This window comes from Eleutherodactylus coqui, chromosome 12, assembly GCF_035609145.1.
Source record: "Eleutherodactylus coqui strain aEleCoq1 chromosome 12, aEleCoq1.hap1, whole genome shotgun sequence".
In the NCBI taxonomy this organism is placed as follows: Eukaryota; Metazoa; Chordata; class Amphibia; order Anura; family Eleutherodactylidae; genus Eleutherodactylus; species Eleutherodactylus coqui.
This window is the reverse complement of record NC_089848.1, coordinates 90,782,833-90,796,462: the sequence shown is the minus strand read 5'-3', so window position 1 is coordinate 90,796,462 and position 13,630 is coordinate 90,782,833. Positions and strand designations below refer to the sequence as shown.

The 13,630-nt window shown below is 44.0% G+C and overlaps 1 protein-coding gene across 1 annotated transcript in view; it reads left to right on the top strand.

Annotated features, from left to right (window-relative positions):
• The window catches only part of ITGA8 (integrin subunit alpha 8), a 193,297-nt gene that overhangs the window by 30,260 nt on the left and 149,407 nt on the right, over positions 1-13,630 (top strand). Inside the window, exon 3 of the mRNA XM_066585336.1 lies at positions 4,880-4,980. Within this exon, the coding sequence (XP_066441433.1) occupies positions 4,880-4,980 (101 nt within the window). The remainder of the gene's footprint in view (positions 1-4,879; positions 4,981-13,630) is intronic.

The following is a 13,630-nucleotide window of genomic DNA, read 5'->3' as shown; positions in this document are numbered from 1 at the left end:
CCGTGTGAAGCCACCCTCATACCAGCATTTTTTTCACACGCAAATGCAGCATGTCCTATTTTGGTGCGTATTACATGCATAATATGCACTGATATAGACTATGGGTATTTAACATGCATATGTGCCGTGTACTGCGTATATTACGCACGTGAAAAATATGTGCGTAATACATGCCCATCCGAGTAAGCACTTAGTGAAAACATATGTTGGAGTGGATTGAATATGGTTTAGATGACAGAATCAGGGGACAGCAAGTCTAAGCACATCTAAATGGACTATTAGAAAATCATTCAGTTTGCAGATGTATGGAAATTGTTCCCATACGTGGATCTGTGACATTCCTACAAAAACTGTGATCTGATCTTTTAAGCTGAGATCGTCTATTAATAGAGCCCTAAGAGGTCAAGGTCCCAGGATATCCGCACTTAGCAAGATATCTGCTTTAGCACAGGTGTAAATGTTTTCTGTGGTTGCAAAAAGTCTTTGAAGTGCTTCAAAAATTCAGCAAAAACTAAACAAAATATGGAAGCCATCAAAAAGAAACTCGCAACCCAAATCCAGAATTTACTTGTTAATGTGTTGGTCCCAGAGGCGTAACTTCAAGCTCCTGGGCCCCAATGCAAAACTTGGACCGGGGCCCCCAACTATAATGCTTTACTCATAGTACTGGGCTACCTATATAAAGAAGAGAGGGCTTTTGGGCCCCCTAAGGCTCTTGGGCCCTGGTGCAACTGCATCCCCTGCATCTCCTATAGTTACGCCCCTGGTTGGTCCATGTTAGACAACTCTCTTAGTCTAACCGCTCCAAGTTTCTATCTAGAGTAGTTTTGGGAAGATTATTTGGCTGATAGGGACATATATGGGACTTGCATTATTGTATGAAGATTGTCCCATTGCAGTGACCGTCCTGTAATAACAAGATGGCAGTAGGTTCACCGGAATGGAAGCCATACTGAGTCATAAAAGGCAGGGGACCCCACTCTGATATTCCTATGTCCTGATAGGTCATATGAAGTGTGGTTGTGTTCTTGGCATAGTCCTTTTTAATGCAGTGATAGAGTTAAAAGGGTTGTCCAAGATGTACATTTTTTTCTAAAAGTAGGAGATGTTAGAAAATAAAAAAGAAGCTATAATCATCAGTTCAATCCACTGCCACTCCAGCTCCACCGCTTTGAACCTCCCTGATAGGCTTGTTTACATGACTGTAGTGCAGATGTGTCAACTCACTTGGCTTTACAAAGAGTCCCACCATTTTCAGGCTCACTCATCCAGTTGAAGTAATGTGATGGTGTTACGGTCTGGCGGTGACAGACAGAGGCATCACTTTTTATAAAATTAAACTTTACTTAACGAAAGTAACTTCATGCATATTTTCACTCCGTAGGAGGGTTTGACATACTTGAACGTTATAGAGATTTTAAGCGGAAATTCACACTCAAATCCAAACTAGATTCATTGTAATAAAAAAACTGTTGTATCGCCTCTAGTTTGGATACAAGATATGATACAGGCGGGCTGCAGGCGGGTATGGAGGTATACAGGTTCCGTATGGTATCCTGCCACATATCGGTCCACATTTGCTGTAACTGAGCCTCTCAGGAATCAAACTTGGGACCTCCTGTACTCCAACCAGCAGCTCTCCCTGTTGAGCTATTCAGCCATTGGACAGCTTCCCTGCCTAACTTAGCCTTGTTCCTGGATTCCGCTATCCTGTCTCTGTTCTATCTATGCCCTGTCCCTGATTAAGCTTGTTATATAAACCTGGCCCTGATGCTGCTTCCTTTGCGAGATTATTGTGCTCTATTGCCTTGATCAAGAGTTATCTCTTAAATCTGCTCCTCTACTGCAAACCGCGATTACCTGTTACCAATTTCTGGCTTCCCTCCTGACTGCGTTACCCGCCTCATCCATTGTACTGCATACCGAGACTACCCGTCGCTGACTACTGGCTTTACCTCCTGACTACGTTACCCGCCTCATCCATAGATCATACAAACTCGTAGGCTGTCAAAGTTGGCGTCCCAGATGGTCCCATATATGTTCTATTGGTGATAAATCTGACGACTGGGCAGTCATGGAAGTGTGACAATGTTGTGAAGTGTAGTGAAAAGAATGTGGAAAAATACTGGTGTGGGGGCGAAACCCTCTAAGCTACTAGAAGATAAAAGGTCCAGTATGTGATAGTGAAAGCACTTCTTATTTTATTATTTCACAAAATAAAAACCAGCAATTGAAAATGCGTTTCGGGGACGAGCCCCTTCGTCAGTTCGGCTGGATTGGACTCAACAGGATGCCTGGGGGTGACAATTCCAAAGATGTTTTGGGTGTGTCAGAGGTCCTGTATGTGGTAGGGGGACAGGGGAGAAAGAAGTGCTTCTAGTAGCTTAGAGTGTTGCGCCTTCACACCAGTATTTTTCCACATTCTTTTCGCTACACTCATGCCCACCCTGGTGGAGCGTCATCTGGTTGGCAGCACCTCCATTATTTAAAATACTCCATCATTTGAAACACTTTGTACTCCAGAAATATTCCACCACCCTCACTGGGTCTTGCTCCACCCTACTTTTTCATCTCTTTTACTCACAATGTTGTGAAGTGTGACACCCTTGTGTGTGCAGCCGAGCATTATCATGCTGGAAAAGCCTCTTGGAAGTTGCCATGAGAGGAACACGTGACTGCAGAACGTCCTGAACATATCACTGAGCTGTCATTGTGCCTTGTACCACTACTAGTGGTGACTAACTGTCATATGCGATGGCCAGACTATCACACTAGCAGAGGGAGCAGTGTGCCGCTCCACAACAAAAGCAGGATTGAGGCGCTCACCCCTTGGTTTCTAGACATGAACAGACAAGTCAGTGATCGGTCTCTCGGGTCTAGCATCTTGCTCCTTGTTCGGATCAAGGCAATGTCCTGCTCTTCTGGGGTTGAGTCCTCACGACGTGACATCTTCTGCCCCCCACCTCTAAATGCACAACCAGTCAGGGACCTTTCCAACTGTAATAATGAAGCCTATATCCTAAATTCAGAGCTCTGTCTAGAGTTTACTATGGATCAGCAGAAGTGCTGTATTAAGATGGGTGCCGACCATGGCTCACCCCACTTACACAGTCACTGCGTGATATCTGGTTTTCACCCTCCTCGCTGCCTGCTCTTGTTCAACTCTGGGCACTGCTATCCTAGGTCCTGATGCCATCCAGCATCCAGAGTGTGAACACCATCCTGATACTGGATGGCCGTGAACAAGAGCCAAACAAGAGTTGGGAGTAAGGAGGGTCAGTATAAATTTGTGTCTGCTGACAGAATAATATTTTTTGCTGGATCGGGGGTCTGAATAAGATTAGAGGTCTAGTCCGGGGTCTGAAATTAATATAGGTGGTATGTGGTCTGAATATATTTAAGAGGTCTGGTCTGGGGTCTGAATATATTTAAGAGGCCTGGAGTCTGATATAAATATTGGGTGTCTATACTGGGGTCTTATATTAATGCAAGGGCCCTGGATATACTTAAAGGGGTTGTCCCGCGAAAGCAAGTGGGGTTATACACTTCTGTATGGCCATATTAATGCACTTTGTAATGTACATTGTGCATTAATTATGAGCCATACAGAAGTTATTCACTTACCTGTTCCGTTGCTAGCGTCCCCGTCTCCATGGTGCCGTCTAATTTTCAGCGTCTAATCGCCCGATTAGACGCGCTTGTGCAGTCCGGTCTTCTTTCTTCTGAATGGGGCTGCTCGTGCCAGAGAGCGGCTCCTCGTAGCTCCGCCCCGTCACGTGTGCCGATTCCAGCCAATCAGGAGGCTGGAATCGACAATGGACCGCACAGAAGACCTGCGGTCCACCGAGGGTGAAGATCCCGGCGGCCATCTTCGCAAGGTAAGTAAGAAGTCACCGGAGCGCGGGGATTCAGGTAAGCACTATCCGTTTTTTTTTTTATAACCCCTGCATCGGGTTTGTCTCGCGCCGAACGGGGGGGCTATTGAAAAAAAAAAAACCTGTTTCGGCGCGGGACAACCCCTTTAAGAAATCTGAATATATTTAGGGGATCTGCGGTCTGAAATTAATTTAGGGGTCGGATATTAATATAGGGGTTGTGAATATATTTAGCCATACCCTTTTTTAAAAAACTCATCTTGGAAATGTCACTCCCAGTTTGCCATGCCCCGTGATGGTAAAGAGCTCCACCAGTTTTGACATCTCTGGTAGTGGTGTCACGCTATTGTACCTACATGAACACTGCAGCCAATCACTTGTCTCAACATTGCATGCCTTGAAACCCCTGAGGCCATTGATTGGCTGTAATGGTTACATGGGTACATCACCACTTCCCATATCAGGGTAGTTGGAGCAGTTCAGTTCCAGCCCCTTTCACCACTGGCCCCATAGCTATAGTCCGCTCTCCTCCAGTTTATAAGTAGTGGAGAATGCAGCATTTTAGCATACTACCCATATCTATAGGGGGACTCTGTGCAGACTATGGACAGCATTGAATTTGTAGGGTTAGGTTTGAGTTATCCTTTAGATCCTCCTACTTATAGTGTTATACAGCAATGATATTTTATAGGAAGGACACATATTGTTTCCGTATTGGTATGAATTCTCCTAAATGATTAATAGCGGTAAAGAAATGTATATGGCTTACAAGACCGGTTTATGTGCCAAGACAGGTTTTAGTAGGGTCTCAGTGGTAATTATATTTAGCAGGAAATGTTCTTGTATTTCAGTCTTTTTTACATCCTTTTTGTGTTTTATGTTGTGTTATAGCAGGACTGTAACTCAGTCACCAGCTAACAAGTCTGTCCAACAGTCTCATTGCAAATTAGCATGAAATGACGTATCCTATGTGAATTGTGGTTAATGCTCTTTTTCCTGTGCAGACAACAGACAAGTCAGAATAAATTCGACCAAACAGACACTTGAGTTCAAGTCACAACAATGGTTTGGGGCAACAGTCCGGTCTCATAAGGAAAAAGTTGTGGTAAGTATGAGATTTAATGGAAACCTATTCATGTCTGATGTGGGAGTATAGAAGCTTATACTGTATTTACTATATTTTTATACTCCAATGGACAATGAGTAACAGATGTCATATTTCAAAAATATTTCTTACCCAGATGTACGCATAATAAAGTATAATGTATTCTTCCCTAAGCAGTCATTTTGGAAGCTTTGATATAGAAAATACCAATGTTACATGTCTTCACTAATTGGAATAGGAAGCACAGCAGAAAAAAAAAGACATAAAACTAGAGGTGCAGGGATAACAGTTGCACTCTGGCCCTGGTGCCTAAGGGGGCCTAGAGGGGCAACAGGGTTTGTAGGGAAGGCTGGGCACATGTGGATGGTAATGGAGGCAACAAGTGGCAGTCCAGGGAAAAGCGGTGGCTGCTCTACAGGAATCATTCTGTTTCAAGCACCCCCACAGTATTGGACATGTAGAACTGATGTAGTGGCCCAAAGGACCTATTTCTGTCCCTTCCATAAATGTTATACATGTCGCGTCTTTTATGTGGATGCACTGTGCAAAGCATCTTGTCTACTGTTATGTGTATTGCACAGCTGCAGCATGTAAGAGGTTAATGTCTGAAAGTGACTAGGATATGTCTGGAAATGTATCAATATCTCTCTAGTCACATCATGTTTGTACCTATAAGTATGAGTACTTGAGAGCTAGGTGGGGTCTGTCATCTTCAATGGTTGAGAGAGGAGTGAGAGTGGCAGCCACATGGGGGTACATTCAACCCTCATGTGGTGAAGTGATGGAAGAGGAGGAAAGGTATCCTGATGCCTTCCATGCCAGGAGCCTCCTCTGAAGTGAGAAAGGAGTGAGAAGTCCGCCATGCAGAGCTGTCTTCAAGAGTTCTGAGTGAGTGTCAGTGGAGTGTTCCCTTTCCCTGTGCTCCTCCGGAGTGTTCCCTGTCCAGGAGCGGAGCACTGCAGATAACTGAGACTGCAGGCCTGATATCATCCTGTGTTCTCCTCCCTGACCTGACACTAGCAACTTGTCTTTCCTGCACGTGCGAGTTAATTATATTCTGCTGCATCTTCTACAGTAAAGTTTCCAGTCACTGCCCATTCCCAGTGATTGAGGTATTCAAGACTAACATTGTGTGGACTCTATTTATTCATCCGCCAGATAATCTACGGTGAGAAAGGAATAGTGGTGTCACATGTGACAACTTCACGTCCACAACACTTATACAGGTAACCGCTGTCCCAGCGTTGCCTGGAAGAGGCCTAGCAGCGCCTTGACTGAGGTTCTATGCATCCCTCTGGGGAGAGTTTGGTAGAGCCACCGTGACAAGTGCCAACTCTACCCCGCCAGCTCCTCAGTGTGGGCCTCGTATCTTGGTCGCCGTTGGGGGCACCACTCTGAGATTAATGGTTTTACCAGGGCAAACCACATTACACCGTCTTATGATGTTCCAAACAAGAGAAAACTGGTTTCATTGGCCGAACTGACCTCACAACAGTCTTAGCTTCAGTCTTGTTAGAAGTGAGGGTCAGAGGAGTGCAGCTTTGATGACCATGGTATAGTATTAAGAGGTCTTTTCTTGTCCAGTGGAACTGAAACAAGACATTGTCAGTAGCTTGCCTCTTTTTCCACTTGTCTCTCTTTCCTCAACGTAACTGAAAATATCTTCTATTGATTGGGTCCTGCGCCTGCAGTAATCTGAAGAGTAGCCTTGGGGTGCAGGAACTTGCAACATTCCAACAACCACCACTTCCTGTCTCTCTAAAAAAACTGTGAGAATCGGGCCTTATCTAACTTTTTTGTCTCACAAGAAGACTTGGTTTCCAAAAGCATTACTTTTCCTCGCCCCACTGGTCTCTTAAATAAACAGTGTACAACATAACAAGTACACCAGGCATTTCAATTCACATTCCACCTTCCAGAGGGTTCTCTGTTATATGAGATGACACCATGTGACACATGCTAGGAGGGGCCTTGCTTGGAGTCCAGGAGCTTCAAGTTATGTTGTTGTCAGCAGGCTAGACGACACATTTTAGAAGTCTGGGTCATACAAAAGCATTATGAGATCTTCATTTACCTGACTCTCCCTTATAATACATAATTGAGTAAAAACTGCTTATATGGGGCAAACATATTGGGTTCTTCAAGGGGACATTTTGGAAAGTTCTTGCAGTGAAGGCTACCCTTCCTTTTCTTCAGGGTTGGTAGGTGTCCACGAGTAATGGACTGACCATTTAGGCATTAGGACAGTACTTAAAGGCCCATGGGGAGGGAAGGTCCTATAACTTTACAATGAGATAAATTTTCCTCAAATGCACTTGTGCAAGCACTAACCCAACCCAAGTGCATCATGACCATAATAGTTGGTAAAGGGCTTAAGACCTTTATTGCCAGGGCCTATATCATCTCTGTCTGGCCTTCAATGTCATTGAGGCACAGAGTAGGACAGGCGTCTCACAGGCTGTTTAGAAGGTGGCCATTTTCTTGAATTTCAAGACAACCCCTTTAATAAATTTGGTACACAACTTTGTTACATGTCTGGCCAGTCCATGCGCTAGAATGTGAAATCTGTGCCAGTTACATTTTCACTATAATTTCCGTGCAGTTTCTGGTGTAAATCCTAGTAAAGCCAGTGGGTTGTGGGGTTGTGGTTACCCACGTTCCCTTCTTCTAAGCACTGCACACTTTTAGAACAGCAGTGGCCTGCAGTCTTCAGGAAGGTCAAAAAGTCACAATTTTTTATGTAAGAATGCAAAAATATGAGCCTTTTTAACGCCAGAATTCTGGCACAACTTGTTTCGTAACTTTCTCCCTAAATCTATAGCCAGACACATTTATGAATGGTATCTCCCTGGTGGTTTAGTGAATTACTAGGTTGCACATTTTCATAGATTTACTGAGCCTAGGATATATTTGATTTTGCTATGAAGGTGAGAGGACAACTATAAAGAAGCTAGAACATTCTCCTTGAAGGGGTAGTCCAGGACATAAAGGGGTTTATATGGTATAAACTGTTGATGGCTTATCCTCAGGATCGGTCATCAATGGAAGATTGACAGGGCTCCATTGCCAGAAATCCCCACCAGTCAACTGTTCTCTGGGCCAATGCACTTGTGCGCTGAGCTGATTTCTGGAAGTAGATAGCTCCGTTCTCACTGTAGTGGCCAGACTTAGAATTGCAGGCCAAGTTCCCATTGAAGTGAACAGGAATTTTGCTTGTAATACCAAGCCTGGCCACTGCAGTAAGAACGGAGCTGTCTACTTTCTGCAGAAATCAGCTCAGTGTACGAGCACTCCAGCCCGGCGAACAACTGATAGGCGGAGGTCTCAGGCGACCTACCCCTACTGATCTACTACTGACGACATATCCTATAGTTACCAACTTGACAGTCCTTTTAAACATTGATGGTCCAGAGAATAGAACATCAGTGTTTGAATTGTGATAATTTAGGTCATATTTTATGTTCTAATTGTATATGTCTGAATTTGAACTAGACTTCATAAATACTCATTTTTCCCATTTTGGATGTTGCATGTGTGTAATAAATGTATATTGAATTAGGATGTATATTACATCAGTCAGGAAGTCTCTTCTCATTACAGCTTTAATCTCTTTAAAAATTCTATGACGCCACTTAGATGAAGGTGAGGATGATTTTTTTCCTTTTGACTTTCTCATATTTCATCTAAAACCGTAGTAATTGACATAATGATTCACAAACTTTTAAAAAAATGTTGTCATATGACTTTCACGGCCATAAATCCCTGATTTATCCATTAAGAACTGTCTGAAATGTTTCAGAAAATGGATTTTATTATCCATTTTAACCCCTTCCTGCTAAAGGCCTTTTTTGTTTTCTCATTTTCTTTTTTTTGACCTCACTTTCAAAAAATTCATAGCTCTTTTATTTTTTTGACGTCCTAGCCACACGATGGCTTGCATTTTGCAGGATGCGTTGTATTTTTTTTTAAAGGTACCATTTAACATTTAACCCATTTTTGTCAAAAGGGTTGTGTGAGGGCTCGTTTTTTGCAGGGTGACCTGTCGTTTTATTTATACAATTTTTGGGTACATATGACTTTTTTGATTGCTTTTTATTCAGTTTTTCTTGGATATAGGGTGAACAAAAAAAGCTTAATTCTGGTGGACCTCACTGTGCGGGATTATTATTGTGTGGACTTTTGTGGATACAGTGATAACAATTTTTTATGCTTATATTTTATTTTTTTGATGCATCCGCCAAAATTGTGACTTTTTGGGCTTGTATGCTGCACCACACCACTTTTTCAAAAAAGTGGACATGGCCCGGTTTAAGGGGGTGTGGTGACACATGGCTCGTCTCTGTTACCACACTCTACAGTATGCATGAAACTGACGTAGATTACAGCAAAAATTTGCTCCAACTCCTAGCTGGCGTACGTTTTTCATCTGGCGCAAAGAAGTGCCACTAGATGAAACAAATGTATATTCATTGACAAAAAGAAATCCCTCCCCTAGACGGAATTCTCAGAATGGAATAAAACTTTCTGTGTGTGATTGTAACATTGATATAAGTGATTACAATATCAGAGTAAAAGGGTCATTTATTGAGGAAAATTGAATATTTGAAGGAAGGCTCTAGTACCCTGTTGTACCACCTCTAGCTTGGATGTAAGATGTAATACGGACGGGCATGGAGGCTCTACTACCCTGTTGTACCGCCTCTAGCTTGGATGTAAGCTGTGATACAGGTGGTCATGGAGGCTCTAGTACTCTGTTGTACCGCCTCTAGCTTGGATGTAAGTTGTGATATGGGCGGGCATGGAGGCTCTAGTACCCTGTTGAACCACCTCTAGCTTGGATGTAAGATGTGATACAGGGAGTTAGGGAGGCTCTAGTACCCTGTTGTACCGCCTCTAGCTTGGATGTAAGATGTGGAACAGGTGGTCATGGAGGCTCTAGTACTCTGTTTAACCGCCTCTAGCTTGGATGTAAGATGTGATATGGGCGGGCATGGAGGCTCTAGTACCCTGTTGAACCACTTCTAGCTTGGATGTAAGATGTGATACAGGCAGTCAGGGAGGCTCTAGTACCCTGTTGTACCGCCTCTAGCTTGGATGTAAGATATGAAATGGGCGGGCATGGAGGCTCTAGTACCCTGTTGAATCATGTCTAGCTTGGATGCAAGATGTGATATGAGCGGGGGTCATGGAGGCTCTAGTACCCTCTTGAACCACCTCTAGCTTGGATACAAAATGTGATATGGGCAGGCATGGAGGCTCTAGTACCCTGTTGTACCACATCTAGCTTGGATATAAGATGTGATACGGCCGGGCATGAAGGCTCTAGTACCCTGTTAAACTGTCTCTAGCTTGGATGCAAGATATGATACGGGCGGACATGAAGGATGCAGTTCCCTATTGTAACACCTCTAGCTTGGATACAAAATGTGATACGGGCGGACATGGAGGCTCTAGTACCCTGTTGGGCCGCCTCTAGCTTGGATACAAGATGTGACACGGGTGGGCAAGGAGGCTCTACTACCTTGTTGTACTGCTTTTAGCTTGGATACAATATATAATATGGGCTGGCATGGAGGCATTTAGGTTCTGTATGGAATCCTGTGACATATTGGTCTATATTTGCTGTAACTGAGCCATTAGATCATGCAAACTCATAAGCTTACGAAGTTGGGGTCCTTGATGGTCCCATACATGTTCTACTGTCGATATATTTGGTGACTGGGCAGGCCACGGAAGTGTGACAATGTTGTGGAGACATTCCTGTGGCCCCCTTTTATGTGTGGCCGAGCATTATCCTGCTGGAAATGAGCTGTCATTGTCCATCGTACCACTACTAGAGATGACCGAGTGTCATATGCAATGGCCCCTAGACCATCACACCAGCAGTAGGGGCAGTGTGCCACTCCACAGCAAAGGCAGGTTTGAGGCGCTCACCATTAGGTTTCCAGACATGAACATGGCCATCGTTAGTGACCAAACAAAGCCTGGATTTATTGCTGAAAATAACCCAGTTTCACTGCGTAATAATCTAGTTTCTTCGTTCACGACACATCTGCAAATGGAGGTGATGGTGTGTGGGTGTCAAAGACAGACACAAAGGCCTGTATCGGTAGTGTCATCTATCTCTGAATGGTGGACAACAAAACATTTGGAGCTGCTTGAGTTTATCGGACAATCAGATCATCCTCTCTACTGGTTGTCTGTCGAGGACATCCTGAGCCCGGTCGCCTTGTGTGCCCTCACACATCTACTGGTCCCAATACCTCCTAACAGTCTGGTCAGAACAGCCCAGGTGGTGGGCAGTTCGTTGATACTACCATCCAGCTTCTCGCATTCCAATAATGCACCCCCTCTCAAACTCTGTTAACCCCCTCTGAAATTCTGTCATAGGGGCCTTTCGCAGACTCTCCCCTTTCCAATCTATACTAAATACGGCAGCTAGACTCATCTTCCTTTAAAGCCGCTTCTCTGATGCCTCTGCACTATGCCAGTTGCCTCACTGGCTGCCAATATGCTACAGAACTCAATTCAAACTCATCACCCTCACCCACAATGCTCTCCATGGCACTGCACCACCATACATTGCTTCCCTCCTGTCAATACATCATCCAGGCAGTGTGCCCACTCTCTGCTAACACACTCAGACTAAACACCCCTCTAATACGATCTTCACATGCTCACCTCCAGGACTTCTCTAGAGCAACACCGATCCTCTGGAACACTCCACCCCAAAATATCCGAACAATCCAGGACATGCGGAACTTCAGATGCGCCTTAAAGACGCACCTCTTCAAAATAGCATGCCAAACCTCCTGATCTAGTCCCCCACCCCAACAATATGCCCCCTGCCTCTCCCTATGGCTTTCCATTTTTGCCTACTATGTACACCTGCCCCATACCTCCTTTACTACCCCCATCCCGTTTGTGTCCTTAAAACTGTATATCACATGTTTTTATTGCATTGTTGTGTTCCCCCTTGCTCCACCCCCTGTTCCGGTACCTTCTGTATCACTCCACCACCTTCGTTTCCAAATAATTGAATACCACATGCAACTTTTATAATTTCTGTAAATTTCGTATTGTTTGTGTTCCCCATGTGCCTCGAAAACGCTGCAGAATAAGTTGGCGCTATACAAATAAAGATTATTATTAGAGGCATCTAGTGGTCAACAAGGTCTACCCAAGCGGAAAAAGAGGTCCAGTACACACAAGGAGCCTTTTTATAGGCCAAGATTGGAACCACTTTTAGGGTCTCAGCTGGCAAGACCGTTCATCTAATCACACCACAACTTTAATCACCCGCACATCTGAGATGGAACTGCATGCCGAGTTTTGCAGCAAAGCCACAACTTCTTCTAGGTGCCGGATTTTTTTCCCCACAAAGAGTATATTAAGAGGCTGGTGCTTCCTAATACATTTGTCAGATGTAGCTGGTTGGACGGCTTACTTAGACCAGCGTGTGACATGCCAATCTAAGTAAATAACCCCCTCTCAGTCTCATCTCTCTTGGTTGGCAGAATCAAACACCGTAACAGGGCTCATTGTAATTGTTGCAGTGGTGCGCCCTTTGTACTGTGTGTATACCAGGATCTCAGCAGGTTCTCCCACTAATTCCCAGCTGATGTCTACCCTGTTTTCTGTATCCTCTCAGTCCGGCTCTATGTATAATCTCATACTCCACAGGTAACTTAAGCGTGACACTAATGAGAGTCTCAGGTATAAAAACTTACAAAGTAGCTGTTTATGATTCTTGGATACGTCATAAGGCAGCAGGGATCAAAACACAGATACAAGCCAGAGATATGACACTATCACATGTGCACTAAGTAAAAATGACAGCATGGCGTCCAAAAGTAGCGAGACTGCAAAGCAATCAGTTGCTATTATTAAGACCTTAAGGACAGAGCCTATGTGACAATTTTTTTTTTTGGATCTCCATTTTTCAAAAGCCTTAACTTTTTTATTTCTCCATTGACATAACCATGAGTGTTTGTTTGTTAGCATGGTGAGCTGTAGTTTTTGTGGGTAGCATTTTGGCGTATATACAGGGGCTTAACTATAGAGGATGCAGGGGATGCGGTTGCACCCGGGCCCAGGAGCCTTAGGGGGCCCATAAGGCCACTCTTCTCCATATAGGGAGCCCAGTACTATGAATAAAGCATTATAGTTGTGGGCCCTATTACAAGTTTTGCATCGGGGCCCGGGAGCTTCAAGTTATGCCTCTGTGCAGCATGGTTTAGGTATGGGTACGGGTACAGATACAGATAGAGGGGGGGGCCCAGCTCACCTTTTGCATCAGGGCCCCTGAGCCTTTAGTTACGCCCCTGCGTATATATAATGCTTTGCATAACTTTTAGTAATTTTGGGGGGGATCGGCAGGGTGAAAGAACACATAAATTCTGCCATTTTCTTTAATGGAGTTTAGTATGCGGTGTAAATTACATAACTTTTTTCTGTCACTATGATTACCACAATACCAAAATTATACTTTTTTTTTGCTAGCCAGTTTTGCACAAAAAAAAAACCTTTTTTGGAAAATAACTGTTTTGGCATTTCTGCCTTTGAAAAACTCTGAGCTTTATTTTTTCCTATGGATGGAGCTGTGTGGAGCTTGTTTTTTGTGTGACGAGCTGTAGCTATTATTGTTACT